Here is a 27,167-nt window from a genome sequence, read left to right on the forward strand (position 1 = left end):
GAAAAAACCAATACCCAGGGAAAGACCGATGAAGCAAAGACTTCATGAGGGAGGAAGGATTCTGTTGGGCAGATAATGTCTGGAATAACAGTGCCACCAGGTTGGATTGAGAGATCTGTCAAATTGGAGAGAGGATCTTGGATGTCAGAGGTCCATAGAGTTAAGGATTGGGAAGGAGGTGCTGTTGGCAGGGAATGGGAAAGACGGGAGGGGTGGGGGGGGCCTGGAGAAGGGGAGGAAGGAGGATGTGGAATGGAACATTGTGTGAACATGGAAGAGGTGGGATACCGAGGAAGCAAAGAGTGGAAAGCAGATACTGGGAAAGCAGAAAGGGGGTGGGATACAGGGAAAGCAGAAAGTGGGCGGGATACTGGGAAAGCAGAAAGGGGGCGGGATACTGGGAAAGCAGAAAGGGGGCGGGATACTGGGAAAGCAGAAAGTGGGCGGGATACTGGGAAAGCAGAAAGTGGGCGGGATACTGGGAAAGCAGAAAGGGGGTGGGATACTGGGAAAGCAGAAAGGGGACGGGATACTGGGAAAGCAGAAAGTGGGCGGGATACTGGTAATACAGAAAGGAGGTGGGATACTGGGAAAGCAGAAACGGGGCAGGATACTGGGAAAGCAGAAAGGGGGCGGGATACTGGGAAAGGAGAAAAGGTGCGGGATACTGGAGAAAAGGTGCGGGAAAATCGAAAAGAAAAAAAAGCAACCTTTAAAAAAAAAAAAATTCCATTTTTTTGTGCCTAAAACACTCCCAGGCACTTTGTTGTTTCACTCACTGATGAACCTGAAAGTTTGACGAAGATCCGTTCAGCCATCTTTGAGAAAAGATATGACACACACACACACACACACACACACACACACACACACACACACACACACACACACACACACACACACACACACACACACACACACACACACACACACACACACACACACACACACACGAATGGCTCTCTTCTGGTGTAGATTTTCTTCTTCCAAAAAGGGCATAACTGAAAAATGGATGAAACACCATGAAACTCGAACTTGTTCTGTAACTTATCATAATAAAGCCATGTACCAAGTTACAGTTAAATACGAGGTCTGTCTAAAAAGTAACGGGACTGACTTCACAGAAATTTTATTCCAAAAAATATATTGAAATCACAGCTTGTCCTCTTCAAAGTAGTTTCCCTCCAATCTCACACACTTGTCCCATTCTCTTCTTCCATGCTTCGATGCACCCCCGGAAGGCTTCTTCTAGAATCCTCTGGAGCTCCGTCATCACGGCCCTTTTGATGGCCTCCACATCAGGAAATCGGGTCCCCTTGATCATCCCCTTGAGCTTGGGGAATAGGAAAAAAATCACAAGGAGCCAAGTCTGGCGAATACGGGGGTTGCTCCAGAGTTTGCACGTTCCTCTCCGCCAGAAACTGTCAGATGCTCAGGGCACTGTGAGCAGGGGTGTTGTCATGGTGGAACACCCAGGCGTTGTTCTCCCACAGATCCCTCCTCTTGCCCCGGACTGATCTCATGAGGTGCCGGAGGATCTCCTTGCACATGTAGTGATTCACTGTTTGACCCTGTGGTAGAAACTCGAAGTAGACGATGTCCTTGATATCAAAAAAAACGCGATGAGTATCACCTTGACCATTGACTTTGACATCCTTGCTTTCTTTGGTCTTGGTGATGCCGGACTTTTCCACTGACGACTCTGCCGTTTGGTCTCGGGATCGTATTTGAATATCCACGATTCATCGCCAGTAATGACTCTCCTGAGCAGGTATGGATCGCCCTCGAGGTTCTCGATAATGTCTTGACAGACGGTGACTCTTTGTTGTTTCTGGTCCTCGGACAACAGCTTGGGGACCATCTTTGCGCACACCTTGAGCATTTCGAGATTTTCAGTGATGATACTCCCGACAGTGTCCTTGTTGATGGAAAGTTCTTCAGCAATCATCCGCAATGTGAGTCAATGATCTGCGCGCATCATCTGATTCACACGCTCGATGTTGACCGCCGTTCTGCTCGTTGAAGATCTTCCAGACCGTGGATCATCTTCAACCTCCTCCCGTCCCTCTTTGAACCTCTTGTGCCATTCAAATGCACGTTTACGTGACATTGTTTCTTCCTCGTAGACTTTCTGCAGCATTGCGAAGGATTCGGAAGGTGTTTTGCCAAGCTTGGCAAGAAACTTCAGATTGGCTCTCTGCTCATGACTCATAACACGACAACTCAGATTAGGCAACGTGTAAAGCACGACCTGTAAAAAATCACACAATGAGCGCAGTCAACCATCACCAATCATATATATTGCTGGAATGTTGCGAAAGACTGCGACGCAACCCGTTCATTCAAGTTGTGTAAGTGGAGCACACAGCAGGCTCAGTCCCTTTACTTTTTAGAAGGACCTCGTATGTTGAAGGGTATGGGGAAAAAGTAAAGTCAGAAAGCCCACAGGTGTGACAGACAGACAGACAGCTGGAGAGCAAACCTATCATCCCCTCTGGTGAAACTAGAGGGGGACTAATAAATAAATGGAGAGTCAGTCAGAAGGGCTTGTCTATAGATCCTACCATTGTGGGTTTTACATGTTTGTCGATATTGAAGGATTAGGATGAAAAGTGGATAAAAATAAAAGTATGAAATGTACGTTTCAATAATATTATGAGTACTGTATATGTAACTCGGGTATATAAATGACTCTGAACATTTCATGGGTAATTGTGGTGTCCTTTTGAATCGGACTAATACTGCCATTTTAGCGAACATAAATCAGACTATGGTGGCCATTCAACAGCTCGCAATGTGAATAGTTGTCTGACTCCATGCCCTTCCATACCATGTCAGGCTTTTCTGCGTATACCTCTTCTCCATGCAGCACCCGTGCATCTGAGGGGATCTTATCAAGGTCGTTAAGATTGTGTGGGGTTATGAAAACCTTCACCAAAATCAGTTTTTCATCTTTTATCAAGATTAACACCCGCCGTGGACACTCTCAGAAAATCTTCAAGCAGCGAGCGTGAAGGAATTTCTGCTCCTTGGCCTTTTCCCATCGAATTGTGAACCTGTGGAATTCCCTCCCTTCGGATGTGGTTCTAGTACCATGAATTTCTGCGTTTAAAGGTAGACCGCATGCCGTATGGGTCCAGCTTGTCCCTGATATAACTTAGCCAGTCAATATAAAAATACATCCTGTTTCACGTTTTCTTGGTCCTTTTTAATAAATCTGTCTGCACTGTCCTTTGACAAACCAAATCCAAATCTTGGTCCGCACTTAGTGGATTTTAAAATTGGCACAAACTACATAAATGTACCGTGTGAAATCCATCCATGAAAATGATCATCATGGGGTTAACGGCCCTTCAGGCATCAATGTCGATGATGAACATAACGAAGCATCTCTCTTAATTGCTTGCTCCACTTGCTGAGTGGTTTATACACAACAACTGGCTTGGAAAGCAATAAGAAGCTGCTTGCTAACGGAACACTTGCTTGTTCCTCGGTGATGCAGGAAAGACTTGTTGGGCTATCCACCTTGTTAATAGACCATGAAATTGCACAAAGCATTCACCTAAAGGGACTTGGTTGTACATTTAGTAAACTCAAAGCATGGAAAATAAAATTCTAATTTCTAATGATCAACTTTGTTCGAGGAACACATAGTATGACATCACGTGATCCATATTACCTATTATAATGTCCATTTCTTCATGTACATATTCTGCAAAAAGTGTAGAACAATAAGTGCAGAAGTTTTATTCATACTAATGCACAATACTGCATTCATTTTCGAAAAGCTGAAGGTTCATCTTGGCTGCCAAATATCCTTGCAACTAACTTTAATCTTTCATGAACTTTAACTTGCACTCATTAGTGAAGATTAAAGATCCCCAAAAAATAACTTTGGAAAAGAGCAGGCCTTTGATTACTGCGATCCAAGCTTATGACAAAAGACTGCAGATATAAATAATGTTTGGCCAATCAATTCCACTGCAACCACAAAGATATGAAAAACCTCTTACTTACAATAGACATTCACATGTGCACCACTTGCAGCTCATGCGTTGCAGCAAACGTACAAAGTTTGTACCTGTCTGAAATGACCAGCTTGGATAGCAAGAGATGCTTGAAGGTGGAAACACTCCAAGCAGTTTGGATCAAGAGTGATGGCATGTGCCACTTGCTGGCTCGCCTCTCTTGCATCACCTTGACGATATAACACCTGGGCCTGAGACAAGGTCAGCAGATCACAATATGCTATATTTAGTTTTCAACATTTCACTTTCACAAGTTAGGGCTGAATCTCTTTCCTGTTTGCAAATCATGCTCACTTGTAAATGTCAAGGATACTGCGGTATAATTTTAAAAAGAATAAGTCATTTAGTGAATTCCTATAATCACCATGCTGAAAATAGGAGATGGCAGTGGAGAGGGATGGAGAAAGAATGGCGCTGTATTAAAGATGCACAGAGTATACCGGCACGCTGTTCTAACAAGGCAGTGGTCGTAGCCAAACAACCTTCAAGGGACAAGAAAGCACTTCTGCTAAGTCTTGTTGCAGAGCTGGACCCATGGAGTGAGCTTGCAACTGCCGGGCTCAGGAGGGAGGGTCGGTGGTGCATTCGCCGGCAGTCCAGCCTGTGCGCATCAAGTGCTTCAATGGAGATTCCATTTGGGCCCGACAACAGGTCTGAGTGCAGCGTCTTCTCTAAGAGTCACCCAGGGTGGCAATCTGGCTCTTGTTCCAATGGGTGGGTTGAGTGACTTGATCGGTATGTTTTTGGTCTCAGTCCTGTTTACCAGACTTTCAAGTGTCTCATTGAAGACGAAGGTGAAGGGTCCACAGTAATCCCTACTGGCATGTCTGGGCGGTCACCTGATAGTCGTGAATGCTCCCTAGTTGGGTGGCCATGTGGCAGAGGGGTCAACCACACAGGAGTTGGCATTCATGGAAGGTGCGGAGGTGAGCACATTGTCATTGTAGAGGTAAGCACATTGGGCTGAGGCTGAAGGACAGGCATGGAGGGAGTGGATCTCACAACAGGGGCTCCCCAAGGATTGACATGGGAGAGATGGATCACTTTTCTGCATAACCCTCTTCTCCACGCAGCACCGCTGCAGCAACTTCTCCATGCAGCAACTGTCATCTACTGAGCTTGATGGTGATTGGTCTGCTATTGACAGTGGCACGAAGGGGTATAAAGCCTATATAAGAAGCGGATGAACTGAAGCAGATGTCACTCAATAAGAGATTTGTGGCTGTTCTTGAGAAATAACTTGGGACTTTTTTTAGACCAGAGGCTGAGGATGAGGTTCGAGGGTCAGGACAGCAAGGGATAGTTTAATGGAAGGGAAAGGTTGAAGGTGTTTTCTATGAATGCGTAGAGCTTGAATGGAAAGATGGAGGAGCTGGAAGCTCATGTAGATGGCAAGGGGTATGAGATATAGTCAATAAGTGGGCAGTCAGCATCAGAGAGGCGGGCAACCTTCAAGGAGCAAATGTGGAGGATGCAGAGCAGGCATTTCCAGTAAGGTGTAAAGATAGATGCAGAAAGAGATCAGGGTGGTTGAGCAATGAGGTACGCAGTGTAATGAAGAATAGGCAGAAGGCATTCAATAAGTATAAAATAAAAGTACATAGGCCAGGAAATAAAGTGCCGAGGTTGGACAAAAATGTTAACAAAGCAATTTCACCTGAAATGGGTTATTTGGAGGTATCTCTAACCACACAAAAAAGTCCACTCAAATCCATCCATGGCAAATACTCGTTTTCACTGAAAATCCAAGATGGCCGCGGAGCGTAAAATATTAAAATAGGCATAACCTTGCTGGAAATCAACATAGAAACAAAAATAAAGTGTCTAATCCTACTATTTTTGAGGTGCTCTTCCATTTAAAGTTACTTTGGAGGAGATTGGAAAATGCGTTCACATTGAAATCCTCTAAAAATCCAAATTTTGGCCTAAAATTACCCCGAAATGAGCTAAATTAATTGTCTGAACAACCGGCTACAATCTTTGACATGTGTATGCAAACACTAATTTATTTTATACACATTATATACATATATAGTAAACACACCTTAATTTATGGATAGTCCCGTTTCATCATCATCGTTTTCCACCTAATTTTCTTCAATGTCCACAGGTGGACCGTTCAAACAAGTTGCATTGACCACAAGATGGAGTGCAATGGAGCCCATTTTTGCGGCATGTTCACGTTCTTGTGTTGCAATTTCCAGCACAATTGCATCGCATTATGTTAAGTAGTCGATCAGGTGCCAGCGGCTGAGTCATTTTGACGGGATATAAGTCAGAAGGAGAAGTCGTCCAGCCCCATTCTTCTGCAGGAAGATCATTACCACACCATGCCTGAACCTGATGGTATGCGCGATGACTATGGGAAATGGCTGCATCAGATGTTGTTGGAAGCTTCTCTGGTGACACATACTGTGTGGCAGTAGCCACTTTCTGCTGAAACTTGTCCACTCTTTCCGAGTCAAGGGTCAGAGATGTTGCGCAGCCATAGATGATCAACAAGGCATCTTCTCCAGCTCTTTCTATTTCTGCTTTAGATGAAGATGGAGACATGAATATTGAACTACACCGCTCTAGTTCTGCATATTTCTTGAGTATTGAAACTTTGCCAATCCCATAAGGTCTAGACATAGTGTCACACCCATGGAAAGCGTGCAGAAAGAGCAGGGCACCAGAGAATAATGGGTCAAGCTTCTTTGCCAAAGTTGTCACACACACACACACACACACACACACACACACACACACACACACACACACACACACACACACACACACACACACACACACACACACACACACACACACACACACACTGTTTGTTTGGACGTCACCATGTATAAGTCTTTGTCAGCAATATTGGCATGATGCGTCAGCAGCTGGAACACATCAGAATCCTCGGCGACGACAGCTGTTGGCTTCTCTTTGGCGTGAAGACATGCTGACATACATATCTTGTAGTCAGCATCACCTGTTGCATGTTCAACGGCGATATCTGCTTTGGTCATTTGCTCTGCAAGTAGGTTGATGAATGCTTGCTTGTTGGAAGGATTGGCAAGAAAGCTCTTCTTGGTCATGGTTACATGCACTTCTGGTGAAACCAAAACTGTAGCACCTATATCATTCCCCATCCTGCGACAATGTGCTTCATCCTTTGTGCTAGATCCATGATACCCATCAAACACAACCAAAGCATGACGGTATGATTGCTTGATGTGTCGGACGTACATTTCACAGATCTCTGAGTAACTGGCATTTTTAGGCCATGAGAATTTATGAAGCAGGCTACCACCATCAATGATGTACTGCATACTCATGTCACAGGACTTTACACTACTGCTCTCTGGAACAAGCTTGAGGAGATGGTGAATGATTTCCGATTTATCCCCAATCCTCATGCACACATGGATGTTAAAGAGAGATGGTGGGAAAGAGCACATCTCATATCGGAAGAGATCTGGAAGTGGTATGTCACCATTGAAACCTGAAAGAAGAAGACGCTGATAGAGACGCTGTGAATCCATCTCAACTTGTTCACCAGAAGATGTTTTTACATGAGTAGCTGATGACAGGGTCTTAACTTGATTCTTCTGAGAAAACTTGTATTCTGCAACAGATTTTCCGACCATGGAATCAAGAATCTTCTTTCCAACACTTTGAGCCACATCTGCATTCACAGAATCATTTGCCACCAAGCCAGTTAATAGACTTACAATTTTCAATGATGGTTTGTTGTTAGTACAACTTTGTTAGTACAACAAATACAACTTTGTGTGGGAGGTAACATCGGCTATGTGGCCGCGGCCTCACACGGGGGTGTGGAGGGCTGGGAGTGGGAGCGTACGTTCTCAATGTAAATTTGTACCATATAGCACCACCTGGTGGTGGTGGCAGAGGGTATTACAATTTCCTTTTTACCTGGGCAACGCTGAGGTTAAAGCACTCTTCACCTGGGTAAATTGGACAGTGATCAAGGGGGTGGAAAGTGATAGGACCAGGGGCTATAGCCTGAGAATAAAAAGAGGAGAGTTATGAAGTCAAGGGTCTTTCAGTCAGAGTAGTTAATGCATGCAATGGTCTCTCTCGAAGGATAGTGACAGCATAAATAGGAGATATATTTAAATTGAAATTAGGTAAATAGATGCAATGAAGATAGAGGGGTATAGGTATATTGGCAGGACTTGGAGGTAGCTTGTGTGTGGATGGGTGATAGTGACGTAACTGGTGGTTGTACAGCACAGACATGACGGGCTGAATGGCCTCCTTCTGGCCAAGGTTATTTGTTGTTATTCCTTGTTGTTATACATGAAACAGTCCCTACTTGAAGGGATTTCATTGATGAGATGTCATTGAAAACTTCAAAAGCACGTTTCCTGACCTCAGCCCAAAAGCTAATGACATCATGTTTTGGGATCAGAACAGTTCAATGAACATGGAATTTCTGGACCACAGGAAAACATCAAATCATAGTACTTCATTGATTGTTATATAATGAATAAAGACAATCGATAGATGGATGATGAGTGGGTATGCTGTCTCGGCTCATGACTTCACTGCATGATAATTCTGCCTCTCATATGGAAAATATGACCACAACTATTCCATGTTGCAAAGTTCGAATTCATCACCCAGACATTCCATACCCCTCACCTTGCCATTTTCCTCTCTTTGGAACACTCAGAGACATCCCAATGACTTAAAAGCAGATGCGTACATGTCCCAATGATTTCACCGATTTCTAAGCAATCATAATGACAGCAAACAGTGCATCACATTGCGTAGAAGCAGAGTTGTGATGTCACGTGTATTCCATTCGGGTTAGAATCAAATTAAGGAAACTATTCCAAAAACACCACATTGTGCAACGGAAGTTTGTGAAAGCTATAAAATGAAAACTAACACAAACGGGTCTATAAGAACACCAAATGGAGATGATAAGCATCAACAAAAATGAATGTCTGCTTCTACTGTGTATCATCATCATCATCATCATCATCATCATCATCATCATCATCATCATCATCATCGGATTCAGTGCCAATCATTTGAAAAAGCAACTCTCTTGTTTGAAACATCGGGCCTGAGCTATTGTCCTCATGACAATATTGCAATTGATCGTGCCTTTGACTTATTTTTGTTCCCAACAAGAATGTCCTTTTGCTGAATAAGTTAGATGTCGTAAATGTTTAATAGTCCACAATTGTTGGTTAAAATAATATACATCCATACATGATGAATCTTGCAATTGTTTATGAAACCTTTGTAAAAAATATGAGGCAATCAAGGGAAGTGCACAATGGGTGCATGTTATCTTCGTTGTTTGTAAATAAGGATCATACCAAAGCCAGTCGCTTCCTGGCACTTTCTGGTGCCATTTGTACAGCTTGTTGATATGTGTCACGAGCAGCTCGCAGGCGACCGGTGTGATAGTAAAGGGCCCCTAGGAGTTCCAGGGTGTCCGTATTGGATTTCACGGACAATGATCTGATGGAAAGTGAATGCATTGCCTTTAGTTTCAGAGCCACTCTTGCAAGACTAAACTGGCTTTTACAATCAATACCAAGTCTAATGAATTATAGAAGTGTTAAAACAACAGTACCAATGAGTGTTGGCGATATGCAGGTTGCGACATTAGGTTTTGGTCTGCTTTGGTGATTCCACTTGACATGCGTAATTAACGGCACTGTGTCAATATGTAGCAATATTTTGTACACTTACAGGCCACTGATGTATTAAATACATAAATATTGTGGAACTTATACCCATCCCTCCTCCTCAACCCCCTTCCACAGCTCCATTCATCCTCCCCAATCTTCTCTCCATTATTCTGTCTTCTGTCAATGCCCTTTCAATGTCCCGTTCTTTTCTCAATTTTCTTTTTCACAGTTTACTTCTATCCACTCACTTCCAGCCCACCCAGTCTGCACATCAAATCTGGAAACGACTCGTAAGAAGCAAAATAATATCACCTCGAGGCATAAAGGTACAACGACTAAACACAGACAAAAATTTGTTTTTGTCCCTGAATTTCTTATCATTATTGAAATATTATTCATTTGTTCTACTGCTTATATGTAAGAAAGAGCTCAGCAAAGTTACACAGGACTGGATTGATCTGCATGCTTGAAAGTAAAGTTTGACTTCCTTCTTTACTGCACACATTACAATTAACCTAGTCTGGTGTGAAGAACAGAGGATTTTCAAACTACTTGGCATTCCACATCAAATAAAGGGAGCTTTGAAAGGCGTGACCCAAGAGTAACCTCAACCTTGACCTTTTGTTTTCGAGAAACATACAAGTGACTAGAAAAACCGGAAGAATCAGCAACTAGGAGCAAAGCTGTAAGTTGGGAAAAAGGAAGACTTTTCGATTACATTCCCGTTGGTTTCTGTTGCTGTAAGCTTCATTCTGCTGATGGAAATGGAACCATCTTTAAAGAAGACCCTTGTTTGGGGCCATTTCTGCATGATTGAGTTTCACTCTTCCTGTAATTCGACGACTTGAATGGTAACCTTCACACCAGCAGTAGCAGACTCATTTTGGAGCTAGTTTTCCAGCGGTGTTTCCTCACCACAACTGCTGGAGGAGATTTAGGAATGTCGAGGAGGTCAAGGTTGCTTGAGATATTGCAAAAGCCAGGTTCTTCTGCAACTAACACAATTTGAGATTGCTGAATCATATACAGTGGTTGTGGGATGGAAAGACCACTGGACTCAGAGATAAGAGATCTAAATATGGCTGGATTTTCAAGGATGCGGTGGCTACACACAACATGATATCGGCAACCCGCACAGAAACTTTTAACTATAGGAACGGTAGTATTTGGGCTTTCAATGTTTTGGTATTTATTTGACAGCTGTTGTGTGTTGCATGACTACTAACTGCGTCAATTTGGAAACTCACGAAAAATTTGTGGTTTATTCATCACTTTGGGGCCTTTGTAGTCTTGGCTATTTTCACCGAGGACGAAGCTTTCTTGTGCAAGCTGAGCTTGCGATATTGTGTTAAACATTAGCTGGCTGGGGATGCACCACCAACAGGATGGGTTGTATGGCTTTGTTCTGTCTGATTAATTTATCTGACTTATTTTGCAGACATAACTATGTATTAGACAATGGAGGAAGCATTCATTTAAGTCTGATACTAGGGAGGATTGTTTAACTTGAAATTCAAACCCACATCATCTCAATTGTCCACAACCAATAAAATTACTGCTTAATGATGCTTGAGGATTCCAGCATACCGGCGGAACCATTTCTCCGCCTCACCGCTGTGCCCTTTCGTGCGATACAGCCGACCCAAGTTGCTCATGGCCACAGAGTGGCTGGGCTGAAGTAATATGGCCTGTCGGTAGTGTCTCTCCGCTCGCAGGCGATCACCTGAAAACAAGGCAACGATGTAAAAACTATTTTTTTTTTACAAAGATTCGACCTTTTTCCATCTAAATATGAGAAGGCAAATTAAGCATAATATTAAGAGAATAAAATAACTGTCCACACTGGTAAATAAAGCCTTCCTTGTGCCAGAGTTTACACCAGTCAAGGAACTTACAAGCTTCGTCCTCATTTATTTCATGAACACTGTGCAGTGTCTTTTCAGATGAAGTACCACTGACTTACAAACTGGACTGACAAACAAACTGCCAAATCGCTTATTCGTGACCACAAAAAGCTCGTTAATGAATACAAATCGAACCCCCTAACTTGACGAGGTTGCATGGCACAGATCGAGTTCCATCACGACACTTGCTGTGCTACACGGACACCATCCGAGTTTTGAGGTGATGTGTCGACATAATGTATGTCCACGACGTCAGTTTTATGTCACATCTAGGGTAAGTGTGCTCCTTTCGTTAAATTAATTTATTACCTCCACCACCTCAGGTGGACAGGGGTGATGTTTTCACCCCTGTTGGGTCGCTGAAATAGGTGACCCTTATTGTCAGTAATTCTGTCTGTTTGTTTGGATGTTTGTTTGGATGTTTGTTCGTTTGTCATCAGCATAATTGGTAGTAAACATGGGCGGATTTTGACCAAACTCGGGTGGTAGGTACATCTTATGACCGAGTGCTTTGGAAATTGTGATGGTTGCTAGGGACGCTTTTGTTCCATGGCAACAACAGAAAAACCTTCAAAATCGGTACCGTTCACACGAAATCAATTCCGAAAGCCATTATTCCACGCGTAGGGTTATGAAATTTGGCACGAATGATCTACAGGTGATGCTCTATCAAATATATTCTGGTTTTTGTGACATATGGAGCACACTTGGGACTTGATGTCTGCGCCATGTGTTCGTGTAGCACACTTTACCCGCAGCGGCCCCTACAATTAGGGTATGCACGGAAATTGGCGAAAATTTAAGGTCCCCTAGCGACCAGGTGAGTGCATCGATACGAATGAAACTTTGCAGGTTCGTGGGACTCAATGAGTACTACAACTTTGCCTCAGGACATATTGACCGATTTCGCTTAGGTCAGGGGTCAAAGGTCAATTAGTGCAAAATCAAAAATATGCGAGAGCTGGAGGTGCCTTCGCGCCAAATGCTACTCCTCCTATGGTCCTGAAAATTCACACTAATCGTCTGGAATACATTGTGCACAAACAATCGAGCCGGATTTTCGATTTAGGTCTTTGTTCACCCACAGCACCCCCTTGAACTTTGGAGATTTCTGATCTCAAACCGCATTTTCGGTACTTTTCATTAAAATGGACACCGAGTAGTTATCAGTAGATGGAACTCGATGAGATTTGATATGCATACTCTTAAAGTGATTCCCTATCCGCTATATGACATTCATTTTGCTCTATATCATATAGTTTCCATGCTCGGCGACCCATCGCCGCCTACTGGCTTGTCTGTCTGTTTGTTACTTGTGAAAATCGCAGATATTTTTCAACTATATTGGTTGGTCGTGTGTGTTATTCTGTTTGCTTGTCTGTTTGCTTATTTGTTTAAACGTGCCTGGTGTTGTCTTTATGGTTAGTGCGGCAGGCTTGGGATCCCAAGGCCCTGAGTTCAAATCCCGCTCGGCCGTTGAATTCATACCAGGTGGGATTGACTCAGCTTGTCATCCTTCTGAGGTCTGCAAAACGAGTACCAGCTTGCTGGGATGATTGAACCATTCGAGTATTCTGTGTCGGAGTGGCACCCTATTCAGGATTGTGCCCAATAGCCCAGGTGACTGCTTTGGCAGCACCGATGCTCTGTGCAGAGTATGGTCCTGATGGATGAATGGATTGTTTGTATGTCAATCGCCTATAGGTCGCAATTCTACACTGATCTTCACGAAACTTAACCACCTGGTAGATCTAGACAATAGTTAGAAACATAATGTTTTTGAGGTCAAAATGTCAAGATCAGGTAAAATCAATTTTCATCTGATTGACTTGAAATGTGAACAAAATTGGAATATTGAGTCTCTGATTTGGTTCACCAAAAATCAGAATGATTGATTTATCCATTTTGATTTGCATGTTTGTTTGATTTATGTGCATTCCTGAAATTATCGGGTGCCTGGGAAGGTTTTAGGCAGTAAAAAAAAATACACAGACTTGCGGTGTCAGCGTTGTGGCGGGAGTATCCCAATTCTCTCTTTCGAAATGTGTCGGCTTGCGCCAATCCCAGTATTACAAGGCATCCCATGTGTAATTTATTTGTGAGTTGCTATAATCATCACACCAGTAAATAAAATGACTAGTTTCTGTGTAAACATCTTCCACAATTATCTGATCTGAGAAAATCAGAATTTCCAAATCGAGTGTTTTCTCACCCTGGGCAGCCAGTAACACTGCGTAATTGTTGTGGATGTTGGCATTGCCTGGGAGTGTCTGCAGTGCCTCTCGGTATGCCTCTTCAGCTTCGCTGGACCGACCCTGCAATGCAACATCAATTACACACACTTCATGATGGCACACAGGCTCAAGTCTGACTGCGTCACACGACAGTACCATTTTAAACAAGGCTCTGATTTTTGAAAGTCACTCATTTTCAAAAATAATGTATTAACACACAGGTATTGATCGTCGTTAAAATTGTAAGGAAGGATCGAGTAGAGGTATAAATAATGAATTGGCTCTAAAGGTAAGTGAACATGTTTGGAGGTACAGAAGAACAGGAGATTATTTGGAAGATATTTTATGTAACCTCATCAGTTTTTATTTTAGTATGAGATTCCAGCCTTAATTGCAACATTTACCAATAGACCTTGGCGATTTGAGGCAAACAAACAACCAACCAAACAACCATTTGTGAAAATAACAGGAATTGTTTACAAATATTTTTCTGGTAATTTTAATGGAACTACGATTCAACTTCAGTGATCGCATAATGTCTCAGGATCCGCTGGAGTGGTGACACGTCCAGGATCGTAACCCCAGCCAAGAAACTGCTTCGGCAGAACAGATGCTCTGTGTAGATCATGGTACATGATTGACCATAACCTGAGTTGGAATCATCTGATGTTGTTTCTCTTCCACTTATTTCTCTTTTCTCTCTTATGCTCTCTAAGCCTGGTGTTGGCTTAGTGGTTCGGGTGGCGGCTTGGGATCCCAGGGTCCTGAGTTCAAGCCCCGTTGGCTGCTGAATTAACACCAGGGGGTTGACTTAGCCTGTCATCCTTCCGAGGTCGGCGAAATGAGTGCCAGTGTACTGGTCCCGGTGTATGCCCCGGTTAGAATAGGTGTAGCATATCCCTGTGTGTCGTAAGAGGTGACCAGGGTTGGCGTCAGGAAGGGCATCTGGCCATAAAACATTGCCTCAAGAAAAAGCCAAACCCCTGCACAGAAGGGAAAAATGGCTGTAAAAACGGTCATTTTTTCTCTTATGCTCTCTCTCATGTGGCCTTTCATCTTGTATCAAATGTATCAAAGCTTGGCAGTCGATAATATGTTGTCATTCCTGTAAACTTGACATCATTGCGAGTCAAAGTATATATATATATATATATATATATATATATATATATATATATATATATATATATATATATATATATATATATATATATATATATATATATATATATATGTTTACATGATGAGAAAAATCCCAGGCATCTATTCATGAGAAATTGAAGGGTTTCCTCTTACCATCACTCAATGGTTGTCGATCAAAAGCTCCTTATTCGCTTTGAGGATTCCAATACAAGGCTATAATTCACTTTGCACCACAGTCCCTTTAAAGGACTGTGCCTGGTGTTGGCTTAATGGTTAGGGTGGTAGGCTTTGGATCCTTGGGTCCTGAGTTCAAATCCCACTCACTGTTGAATTAATACCAGGTGGGGTTAATTCGGCTTGTCATCCTTCAGAGGTTGGGAAAATTAGTACCAGCCTGCTGGTATCCTGTGTCGGAGTGGCGACCCATCCTGGATTGTGCCCAATAGCCAAGCACCAACAGACTGCTTGGGCAGCACCATCGCTCTGCACAGCATATGGTCCCAATCTCCTCCTTGAAAGGACTGGGTCATTCACCAGCAAAATTTATTCAGCAGAGATGTCAGTTCCTTTCTCTGTGGTTTCTACCCAAGGTCACACATATTCCCAGTGGTGGCTGTTTTCTTATGCCATTGGAAAAGAAGTCTTGTTTTTGGCTCTGAAAGCACCACTCAAAATTTTTTAGGAGCTGTTGTAAATAAGGAACTGAAAGTAGGATTTGACTGTCACACAATCATGGACAGGAGGGAAGGAAAACTTTTCAGTTAAGTTCGGGGAATGTGGCAAATGTGGTAAGAATACGAGTAGTTATGAATTTTTTTTCACACGATTGGAGACCATTTTCTTGGTTAAAGCATTTTTTATTGCTCGAATTATGCAGAGGCCTCACACTTTCAGTTTGCATGCTGTCTAATGTTGGCTTTGGCTGTCAAAATATATTCTTGGTGAACTATCTCACCAGATTATACAAATTCAGTTTGCCACTGCCCATTCCACCAAAACCCTCCTTTCCATAGAAACAGGTAAAGTTAAGTTTCTCGTTGTGTGGCATACCTGTTCGGTTAGCACTGCTGCCAAGCTGGAATGTGGATCAGGGAAAAGTGGTGAGATGGAAATAGCTTGCCGGAACCAGCGCTCTGCCTCCAGTGTTCGGCCCTGCACTCTGGTGCCAATATCAACATGCTTACCTTATCAACTAAAACTAGCTGTTCTGGTTAAACTCACACAATGGCATTTGTTGACACTTTCATAAAAAAACATGAACATGTGAATAATACGAGGAGGTGTCAAAAAACATTCCCATGACCATGAAAGAATGGTCCAGCGCCTGCGTAACTCAACACAGATGGCAATTCTTTTCTAAGTGGTTTCCAGCCAATCTTACTTATTTTTCCCCTTCAGTGGGAGTTTCTTTATCTTATTTCAATATAGGTCATGTTTTTATCTCAAAGAATGATTAATCTGCAAAAATATCACTTTATCACCGACTTATATCATACCTTCATGGTAAGGGGAAAAGTAGAAATATATAATTTTAGGTGAATGCATCGATGGGTATGCCTCCACCCGCATTAGATGTCAACCAACTGTTATGTTTGACCTCAATTAAAGGTCACATGTAAAACTAAAGGTCACACGAAAGAGCATAAGAGAGAAAAGAGAAATAAGTAGAAGAGAAACAACATCAGATGCTTTTAACTCAAGTTATGGTCAATCATGAACCATGTTCGATACTATACAGAGCGTCTGTTCTGCTGAACCAGTTTCTTGACTAGGGTTGCAATCCTTGGCAGGCCACCACTACATCACAGGAAGTCAAGGCAGGAATTTGGAATGTGGCCAGGATGCCGGCGATAGCTCACCTCCTCTTTGCAAAGGACCCCGTCGGATCTTTAACATCCACCAACTAATGCTGGCAGATGTGGCGACCAGTTTAACATCCATCCGAGGGATAGAACACACATCGATGAAACACGCTGCCTGTGAAACACTAGAATGATAGGTTATAGCTGGGTCGAGATTAAAACCCAGGCTAAACAGCTCAGAGGTGAGTGTGCGTACCTCTACGTCCTACGCCATCCCGTCAGCCCCCAAATTATGGTCAGCGAAAGTGATTTTCAAAGGGCACGTGAAGGTTGACCTGATGAACCCAAAATTAAATCAGATCTTCGTATTACAGTCCATACATATGCCAAGTCTGGTTGAAATCCCTTTCGAGGTTCCCAAGTTATCGCGGTAAAAAGATTTTCAATTAAATGTCACGTGCCCTTTTCTCGTTGATCTTTTGAAGCCAAAATTGTAATTAGTTCATCTTTGTATTACAATCTATACTTGTGCCAAGTTTAGTGGAAATTATTTTTGATTCACAAATTATCATCGTAACAAAAATCTGATAATGGATGGGCACACACGGATGTATAGACAGACAATTATACAGACAACCCAAAAGACATGATGACATCATGCCTCCAGCCCTTGGCTGCGGAGCCATGAAAACATTTTGACCCCTTCATGGACCAATACTATTTATAACTTGTCAGGGAAAAGTTAGTGGTCACCACTTATGCACACCCCAACAAATGTGTACGAAGTTGTACATCGGACATACCCAAAATGGTGACAACAAAGAGACTGGCTTCTTTTGCAAGACAATTGCTCCCTTGAATTCATTCAAGTCAGTTTGTGCGATTGTGGCAATGTATAAAGTATATAAATCCCAAATAATTTTTCTCTTCACCTCATCGGCCACAATGTGAGGCTATCCTACCTGTCGGATTAAAAATGCGGAACTGGTACAATCCTCGCTACCTTCCTGGACCAAATAATGACTAACTTTCTGTCCAATCTCTCTCGTTCCAGTTTTGTCCCATTTGGCTCTTCTGACCACTTGATTTTTGTCAAAACCCATATCTCTGATTGTTGTCATGAAACAACCGCAACAATGCAAGATATAGCTGTTTGTGCACACAAACTGGCAAAGACTTCAATATGCCCTCTCACAAAAGGATTGGGCCACCATCTCCACAGACCCTGATAGTGATTCCACCTGGTAATACTTTCAAAGTCTACTTTCTCTCATGGACTGGTTTTACCTATCCCACCTCTAGCTATCCTAATCCTTCTCTCGGCCAAGGTATATTGAATCTTGTGGGAAGGCAGGTGCAGTGATCCCAACTTGCTTTGTCAGCATGGCACATTAACCTAACTGAGGGTAACTTTCGTTCATTCCATAAGGCTCGTAAGAAGTGTGTGTTCATCCTGTGAGCATGCCAGAAAACACCATCTTGCAAATCTCAAGAATGAACTCTCCAACTACTCTCCTGCCTTCAAGTCATGGTGACACTTACTCAATCCCATATCTGCAATATGGCCCCTCTAATCCTTGATCACCTCAAATGGAATTACTGCAGACTCATCCTGGGATAAGTCAGAATGTCTGAACTCTGATCTCATATACCCAACACATCCTGCATTATTCCCATCTTACCCGGTCCCATCATACCCACTGACTCATGATCTCTGTATCCTTCTCATCTAAGAAGATAGACAAAGCTCTCTTCAGCACTGTTCCTGCTTCGGCAATGTGCCCCGATGGCATCAGTGCCCATGTTATCAAATCCTGCTTTGCCGTTCTCGCTTCCCCTCTGTCTGTCCTATTAATTCTGTCTTTCTCCTTTGGCCACCTCCCATCAAGCTGGAAATCAGTAAGCATCACTCCCATCTAGAAGAAGGATGCAAAAACAGATCCTATCAACTACAGGCCAGGAAGCTTCCTTCCAATTTCAGTACTGTACCAGCAGTCATGGAATCCATTATTGTTGCTGATGTTGTCTTTCTTGTGTTTCAAACAGCCTGATCCCTGACCATCAGTTTGGATCTGTCCCAGTCACTTGACGTTAGACTTGCTGATGCTCCTCTCTCAGCAATGGTTGTAGGCCTTAAATCTCAATTAAGAGGCCAGGACAGTCTTCTTGGACATATATCAGACATTTGACACAGTCTGGCATCCTGCTTTGCTTGTCAAGGTCTCCACCTGTAACGTTCAAGGCCACCTTCATTCCTGGATTTCTGATTCCCTCAATCCATGCACTGCATTGTGAACAATGAAACCCTCATTCTCATTGGAGGTTGGAGTTTATGATGGCAGTGTTTTGGGCCCAGTCTTGTTCTTCATGCATATAAATGACCTCTCCGATGCTCAGGAAAACCCTATTACAACTTTTACTTTTAAAAACAACTTCACATTGTGTTGTACAATACTCCATCCCTCTGTAAGGCAGACAGCAGCTGTAACTCTCTCTGCTGATCTGGAAATGATTAGACTCTGGTTTGATAAATGGAACATCCTTTGATCCTGTAAAATCGGCTCACCTTGTTCTGGAAGGATAATCAAACGAACCCACCTGTCTATTTCCATGGTTAGCCAATGGAAAAAGGTTCAGTCTCTTGAACTTCACGGTCTCACCATCAGCCATGCTCTCTTCTGGTCCAAACACGTTGCAAAGCTGGCCTCCAAAGACAGCCATAGAATGGGTATCGTCCTCTGATCCAAATCTTTCTTTGGAGCTCCTCACAGTCTACAAGGCAGCCTTCATCCATAGCTCAATGTCGTACTGCTCTCCCCTATGAGCTGGCACTACAGCATCACAACTTTCTCTCCTCGTTTCTATGAAATCTAAAGTGCTAAATATTATTGGAATCTCCCTCAATGAGGTTAAAACACAAGGTTCCCATTGCAGACAGGTCAGTGGTCTCTGTTTTTCTTTCTGTCTCTTCTTAAATATTGCTTCATCTGCTCTCAGTTCCCCAACTCTCCCCAGCAACTACAAGATGCATGCATTCTTTCAGTAACCACTTGTGGTTAAACTACCAAAATCCAGTCTGATTGCACACCTCAACCTGCTTCTCCCATCTATGGAACTCCCTTCCAGAGACTGCTGGGTTTTTTTTCTAATACTTCCCCTACAGGGCTTCAAGAAGACAGTGCACAACCACTTCATGTCACCCTCATCCTGACCCATGATCTTTATTACTACCATTAACCTTCACTATGCCAACCATTTTGCTGCATGGTTTCAGTGTTTCCTCCTCTCCATTCTCTCTCATTATTTTTTCTGCACATTTATTATGTTGCTAGTTGAAAGCAATTGTTGCCTTGTACACTGTAAATATACCCTTACTCTTCCAGTAGCCTCACTTTTGAAGAGAAAATACACAGGCAATTTGTATACAAAGGGTGTCCCAAAAGTCACTTTTCACGAGTACATACGAACCCAAAAGTGACTGTGCATGAGGACATAACTAAGAAAATTATGAAGAAGTAAGAAATAATTTTTACCTTTACAAGTGTTGAAAACGGCACGCACACATCCTTACATATTCGTAAAGACGTGCATCAACTCAGCCTGAGAAATATCAAGAGAACACCACCAATAGAACATCAGTTTTGATGAATTTGATGAAAATTGATGAAATTGGTGATGACTTCCTGGAGTTCTTGAAGACTATAGGGATTATCTTTATAAAAGGTGTCTTTCTTTGCTCCCCAAAAATAAAAGTCTGGAGATGAAAGGTTGTCAGGACTTCAGTGGCCAAATGTTCTTTGAAATGAATCTGTTTGCAAACACGTCATGGAGTAACATCATGGAGCCACGAGCAGAGTGTACAGCGGCGCTGTCCTATAAGAAATATGCACTGCTAATTTAATCTTCATTCAGCCACCCAATGAAAGGGTAAAGAATTAAGGTGCAATTGTGTTCTGAGTTGATTGTCTGGAGGAAAAATATGGGGCCAATTATCCACTTTCGTGAAATGGCGCACCACACACCAACCTTCACATCATGCAATGGTGTCTCCAATATAGCATAGTATTTTGATTTTCTGCTGACCAAACACAGCTGTTTTGGCTGTTTACATAGGCAGATAAATGGAAACAGATCTTATCTGAGAAAAAACGCGACTTCCATCATCTCCATGAACAGTAATAAAATCTCAAAACCATCGGTGGTAATCGGAACGCTTGATGTCATCCCTTGCAGTTCTTGCACAGCTGTTACTTTATGCTGATGGAGGTACAGATGTTTCTTCAGTGCTCTGAGTGCACTGCCTGCATGAGACACCTGTCTATTGTGACAACTTACAAACTGATGTTCTAGTGCTTCGTAATATACAAACCTAAATATCGTTAATCTTCTCATTTGATAACACTGAAGACCTGAAAGATCGTGAGGCATCCACAACTGAACCAGTCTTACAAAATTTAGAAATTAACTCTCATACAGCATTACGATGTGGAACATCACTGTCAGGAAATGTTTCTGTAAACTCCTGTCTCAGTATATTCACCTGCATTATGAAACATATGAAGCACCTTAAGTGGTAAAAACCATCAATTAGAACCGAATCCATTTATTCTCAAAAACTAGAGAGTTCATAGAACACGATACCTTGTACAGTTACTCCAATTTTTATAAAATAATGATTTTAACGATCGCTAAAAATCTGAAAGTTTAGTGGTATTGAAGTCATCCAAAAGCAGTCCCAAACACCACCCTGATACACCACCTGACTGAACCTTTATTTATATTGAAGTACTGCAAAACTGGAGGTTCTTGGAAGTATTACGACAAACGATTTGTCTTCTACAGTATTCAAGTATATCATTCCAATTTAATAAAATAAACATTGTAAAAGTCATATAAATCAATTATTTCCTGGTTTTACCGCCATTTTCTGTCGTGTCCATTCCATCACCCCATCCAACACATTAGGCCAAGTGAAATAAATTATTTTATCATCTGGGCTTTTCAAAAAAAAAAGGAGGAACGTCTTATTACTATTTGATATTTTCCAGATTTTTGATTTTTTTTTCTTCCAAGATGGCCACCAAATCTGAAATAACCATCGTGCCTGATCCCAACACACTGTAATGTGGGATTCACAAGTGTATTAACCAGAGGGCCAAAAACTGTGTTCAAAGTACACTGTTTTGGGTCATGTTCAATTGTTTTCTGATTTCTTTTCTCTACTTAAGGTTGCTCAAATTCAAAACACCATGATCGAGAGCAGCATTGGTCTCATGGAGGACTTTGAAAAACACTTACTTTTGTTGGCCTGGGAAGAACTGGGGGGAGGAGGAAGTGGGGAGGGGTGAGGGGGGGGTGGAAGGGGGACATAGAATGGTGTCATAAATCACCAAATGAAGTGACGTATTATGTGTACAGGCCCTGAGAGATTTGGATGAAAATTAATGAAAAACTCTAAATCTGACAGAAAGTGGTAGGATAAGGTTACCCTGTCCACTGCTGATCTTATAGGATCAGTTATGAGTCTGTGACCATGAGGTGTCAATTCAGAAATATCGTACTTTGAATCCAAAATAAAAATGGGCGGACCAGTGGCTGAATGCCAACAGCAAAGGTTGGCCGCTCTGTTGTTTTCGAGCCCCGTTGGAAAAATTAATGAATAAAAGGTGGGGTTGATTCCGCCTGTCATCCTTCTATGGTCGGCAAAATGAGTTCCAGTGTACTGGCATAGAGGCACAGCATCAGCAGCATAGTCACGCCCCTACAAAATGATAGGGGCCCGGCAGCCAAGCTGCCATAAACAAGAAGAAGAATAACAGCAAAGAGTAAAAACGTGTCAGCAGCTTGTACCATGGGTGCTTCATAGGGTGTTTTGACGTACTTGTACAAGCTGCCGAGGTTAAACATGGCCCGGCTGTGGTTTGGCATAACAGATAAAGCTTTCCAGAAAAACTCCTCCGCACGGATCGAGTTGTTGGTGAGTGTACCCAGGTTGTTGAGGGCACTTGAGTGGTTTGGAGCAAGCCTGAAAAATCAGTGTGAGGGAAGCTAGCAAAAAGGTAATCAGGCAGTGACAAGTCAAACAGTTGATCAAATATATTATAAACTCTAGGGAGGATTCATTTCATTACATTACAATGCTCACAATTTTTTTTAACTTCATCGTGTGCAGGTGTGTCGAGGGTTACACTGAACACAAGGTGCACTGTTCCTGCTGTTCTGGATTTGTGTTTAATAAAGATGTCAAGGTTTATGCAAGAGCTAGACAGACACAGAAATAACAGAGCAAAGTAAAATTATCAGGAAAGGGACATTGACAAGCAGCCTAAAATGAAAAAAAAAAACAACAAACAAGCAGGGGGATCGAGAAGAGGAAATGAAGGACACGTCTCAGAATGAAGTGAAACAGGACTTAAATGAGCAAATGAGAAAAACAGATAGGCAAATGAGGAGTACGCAAACAAACAGTACAACTACAAAGAAAAGGCAGAAAAAAGAAAAAGTCAAAGGTCGAAAGAATGTTAAGGTCAGTGAAGAATGTGTTAGAAAAGGTGATGAGTTGTCACATTGAAGGAGAAGAAGAAAAAGAAAGACTGGATTGAATCAGAGAGGTGGCTCCACAAATGAAACAAAAGTGAGACAAACGTATGAAGGTGAGCAGTGATAATGCATTTGAGAATAGTAATTAGGTAAGTTTGTGACTGGAATAATAGGGCTGCAAAGGAACAAAAGGCTAGAAGGACAGAAGAAGTAAGACCATATTTTAGATGGTTAAGGACTCCAAAGCCATTAACCAGACACATACAAGAGCCGAGGACAAAATATGTTACATGTGGCAAGGTCAGTGTTTTCTCTACAATCCAGGAAATGAAAGAAGTGTTTGGGGGCCATCAAGTGTTCCAAACAGAGAGGAAATTCCAAGCATGGCAACCCACGACAATCCTGGGATTATTACATCAGAAAGGTCTGAAAACAATGTGTGGATGAAGCTTCGAGAGACTCCGAGTTTAATTCTGTCAATGAAGATGAAGGCTGAGTGAAGATTTATCAGTCGTGGATATTTGGAAGTGCGACATCGGCTGTGAATGTCACATGTTCACCCAAATAGATTTCCCAACCAAGTGCAAACGCTTTCTTTTCCATAAAGGCACAGCAGTAGGTGTGGGAGAGCTTTAAACTATGTCATGTTAAACTTTCAATAATTCTTCAGATTTTAATCAAGATTGATTGGATTTTTATTCTTTTTTTATTTTTATTTTTATTTTTACCTCTGCCACCTCATGTGTATGGAGGTTATGTTTTCACCCCTGCATGTTTATTTGTGTATGTGAGCAGGATATCTCAAAACGCTATGGACAGATTTGGACGAAACTTGGTTGACAGGTTGGGTGCGTGACAAAGATGAATTATGAGATTTTGGTGAAGATCTGGATCCTATGATTTCAAGTGATTCTTCACCATTGAGTGATGGGGCTCAAAACAATATAGCACGATATCTCAGAAAGTTGTGGACGAGTTAAAATAAAACTTGGTAGATGAGATGGGTCTGGTTCTGTCAGGTATGGGAGCAAGCGCTGGAGCAGCGCGTCGCTGCGTCCATTTTCTGCCGGTCCTTCACGGGCCTCCGGCTGGCCACCCCCCCAGGCAGATGCCTGGCCCATCCCCATCTCCTCGAGATACTGAAACTACTGCAACCATGAGGCACGTGGTCAGCCTATTGGAATCCTCCACTCACGAGGCTCCCTCGCTGAGAGAATGTGGTGAGCAGGATCAGCGTCAGGAAAAGGAGCCACATGTAGATACAGCTGCAGCTGATGCTCAAAGACAATGCAGGTAACAAATCTCATTTGTTTCACTCTCAGCATCCGCTCATTGGACACAAAGTCCGACCAGTGAACACCAATAATTCTACAAAGAGATCTGGTACCAAAGCAATTAAGTCTCCGTCTCAGATCCATGGTCAGAGTCCAAGTCTCACATCCATAGAGCAAGACTAGAAGCACCAAGGACCTGAAGACTTGGACTTTCGTCCTCCCAAACAGGAACCGACAATGCCACACCCCATGATCCAGTGAATCCATGACTCCCCAGGCCCGACCCAGATGTCTGTTGACCTCTGGGTCACAGCCAGCAGAGACATGAATATCACTGCAAAGATAAGTGAATCTCTCCGCAACCTCAGCATCCTCACCACAAACAGGTAAAGACAGGATAGCAGCATCCAATATGTCATCGAAAGCCCGGATCTTAGTTTTGACCCAGGAAACCCGTAATGCTAGGGGCTCCGACTTCTCATTCAGCACGCCGAGGGCCCCAAAAGGATATCTAAAGTCTCCACAAAGATGACTGTGAAAGACACTGTTGGTATATTAACATCTATCAATGCCACCAGTGATGGCAGATGGGTCCTCCTGCCTAAGGTCCTTCCAACGGAAGGCGAAATCAAGGTCAGAGATCTTGACATTCACAAATGATGCACCGCAGCTTGATCTTTCCGACATCCTCCCTAAAATCCAGTCCATACAAGTGCTGAAAAGTGTGGGGGCCAGTACACACCCCTGACAAACTCCAGTAACAACTGGAAATAAGTCAGAGACGGTATCACCACACCTCACAGCACTCTCTGTACCAGAGTAGAGTTCAGACATCAGATTGATCAGTTTTGGTGGCACACCATGAAGACCAAGAATCCTCTAGAGGGCATCCCAATTTACCAAGTCAAACGCTTTACAGAGATCAACATGGGCTGCAAGCAGCCCCTGCCGAAACTCTCGTCTGCATTCGGTGAGGACACGAAGAGCAAGGATACGGTCAATCGTTGACCTCTTTGGTGTAAAGCCTGACTGCTCTGGACGCTGGTGCTCAAGCAGATGGTGGCGAAACTTATCAATAATTATCTGAGCAAAGACCTTGCCTGGCACTGAGAGCCGCATCACCCCTCAGGAGTTGTTGCAGTCTTGCCGATCACCCTTCCCTTTCCAGAGTGGGACAAGAGGGCCCTCTTCCAGTTGGGTGGTTGACAAAAACAAGCCGATTCGATTTTGGTTCAGGTTCGGATCCAGATTCGACATAACAGTGGGAAACAAAACATAATCTGTTCAGCCTGGCAGGGGTATGTGCTCTACCAAGTACCGTTCTCGTTCATCCTATAATTCCCAGATTAACAATGCATTTAACGAACAATTGTGCATATTCTTGTGGAATCGTGCACTCTCTTTATACTGTAGCATCAAAAGTAGGGGTTTTGAAGCTTCTTTGTTGTAGTTTATGACACAAATAGTTATATCATGAGAAAGTTGAATTTCACACCAAAATTACGAAAATAATTGAGAAGAAATAAGGCAACACAATGTTGTGATTTCCGAACTCCATGCTAGCTTATTTGTATTTTGTATGTAGCACAAAGCCAAGGAGTAGTGGTATCATTGCTTGAGGGTGCTGCTGTGCTGCTGATGTAATGCCTGATCTGTAGGTTAGAGGAGGAATTTTGAATGTATTCAGAGTGTCGTCGATAGCTCGCCAATCACAAAGCACACACATTAGAGAAACTAGAACGGCACTCGGGAAAGTGCTTATCTCCGCCAGGCTGAAAATTTTGCATTTTGTATCCCACTGATAGGTCGGATCTGAATCCAGACCTGAACCAAAATCCATTTGGCTTGTTCTTTTCACCGAACCAACTCATCCACCAAGTTTTGTTATAACTCATGTGCAACTGTTTGAAATATCATGCTAAATATAGTTTTTGTGGCCATCTCTCAATAGTAAAGAATTACTTAAAAATCCGGTATCTGGATGTTCACCAAAATCTCATAATTCGTCCCTGTCACACACCCAACCTGTCCACCAAGTTTAATCAGAATCCGTCCAAAACTTTTAGAGATATCCTGCTCGCAGTCAGACAAACAGATGAAAACATAACCTCCGTCTACATTCGGTGGCAGAGGTAACTAAGCAAAATAATCTGAGAAGCTGAAAACAATATTGTCTAAGAGAAATGTTTTTACTTAACAGAAGGCGGTACAACATTATTGTGGGTAAATATGATATAGATCTGCCCACAGGATGGCCTCGAGGCCCTCCAGGTAAGCAAACTTCCCTCTGACTCATCTATCCTCGGTTAGAATTTCGGCCTAACAATAAAGCTCATTCTGGTGTTTAGCTTGCAGGGCAACTAATCAATGCGAGTGCTGTCCATTGGCTGGATGTTAAACCTGGAAAAGGCCAGTCTGCCAGCAATGGTTGTTGTGGAACCTTAAAGTCCAACCCCCTAGCATCTTTTATGGAGAGCAGGCGAGTTATCGCCAGTACCCTGAACAAATTCCAAATCACTGCCCCCAATCCTGAGGATGAGCACACTGATGACCCAGTCATTGTATTTAGTCTTCTCCCATAACAG

General features: G+C 42.7%; 1 protein-coding gene across 4 annotated transcripts in view; it reads right to left on the reverse strand.

The window, feature by feature from the left end:
* The window catches only part of TMTC1 (transmembrane O-mannosyltransferase targeting cadherins 1), a 119,851-nt gene that overhangs the window by 11,914 nt on the left and 80,770 nt on the right, over window positions 1-27,167 (reverse strand). For 3 of the 4 annotated variants that reach the window (XR_015060679.1, XM_085890663.1, XM_085890651.1), the window contains exons 11-16: window positions 22,650-22,793; window positions 16,017-16,125; window positions 13,802-13,904; window positions 11,273-11,408; window positions 9,368-9,512; window positions 4,082-4,219 (exon numbers count right to left, since the gene is read on the reverse strand). Coding sequence is in view for 3 of the 4 variants with exons in the window: in XM_085890663.1 (XP_085746789.1) it covers window positions 4,082-4,219; window positions 9,368-9,512; window positions 11,273-11,408; window positions 13,802-13,904; window positions 16,017-16,125; window positions 22,650-22,793 (775 nt within the window). In the remaining variant the exon portion in view is untranslated. The remainder of the gene's footprint in view (window positions 1-4,081; window positions 4,220-9,367; window positions 9,513-11,272; window positions 11,409-13,801; window positions 13,905-16,016; window positions 16,126-22,649; window positions 22,794-27,167) is intronic. The other variant, XM_085890672.1, reaches the window with a different exon arrangement.

Source organism: Eptatretus burgeri, chromosome 1, assembly GCF_056783735.1.
Source record: "Eptatretus burgeri isolate ZD-2024b chromosome 1, Ebu_testis_v1, whole genome shotgun sequence".
In the NCBI taxonomy this organism is placed as follows: Eukaryota; Metazoa; Chordata; class Myxini; order Myxiniformes; family Myxinidae; genus Eptatretus; species Eptatretus burgeri.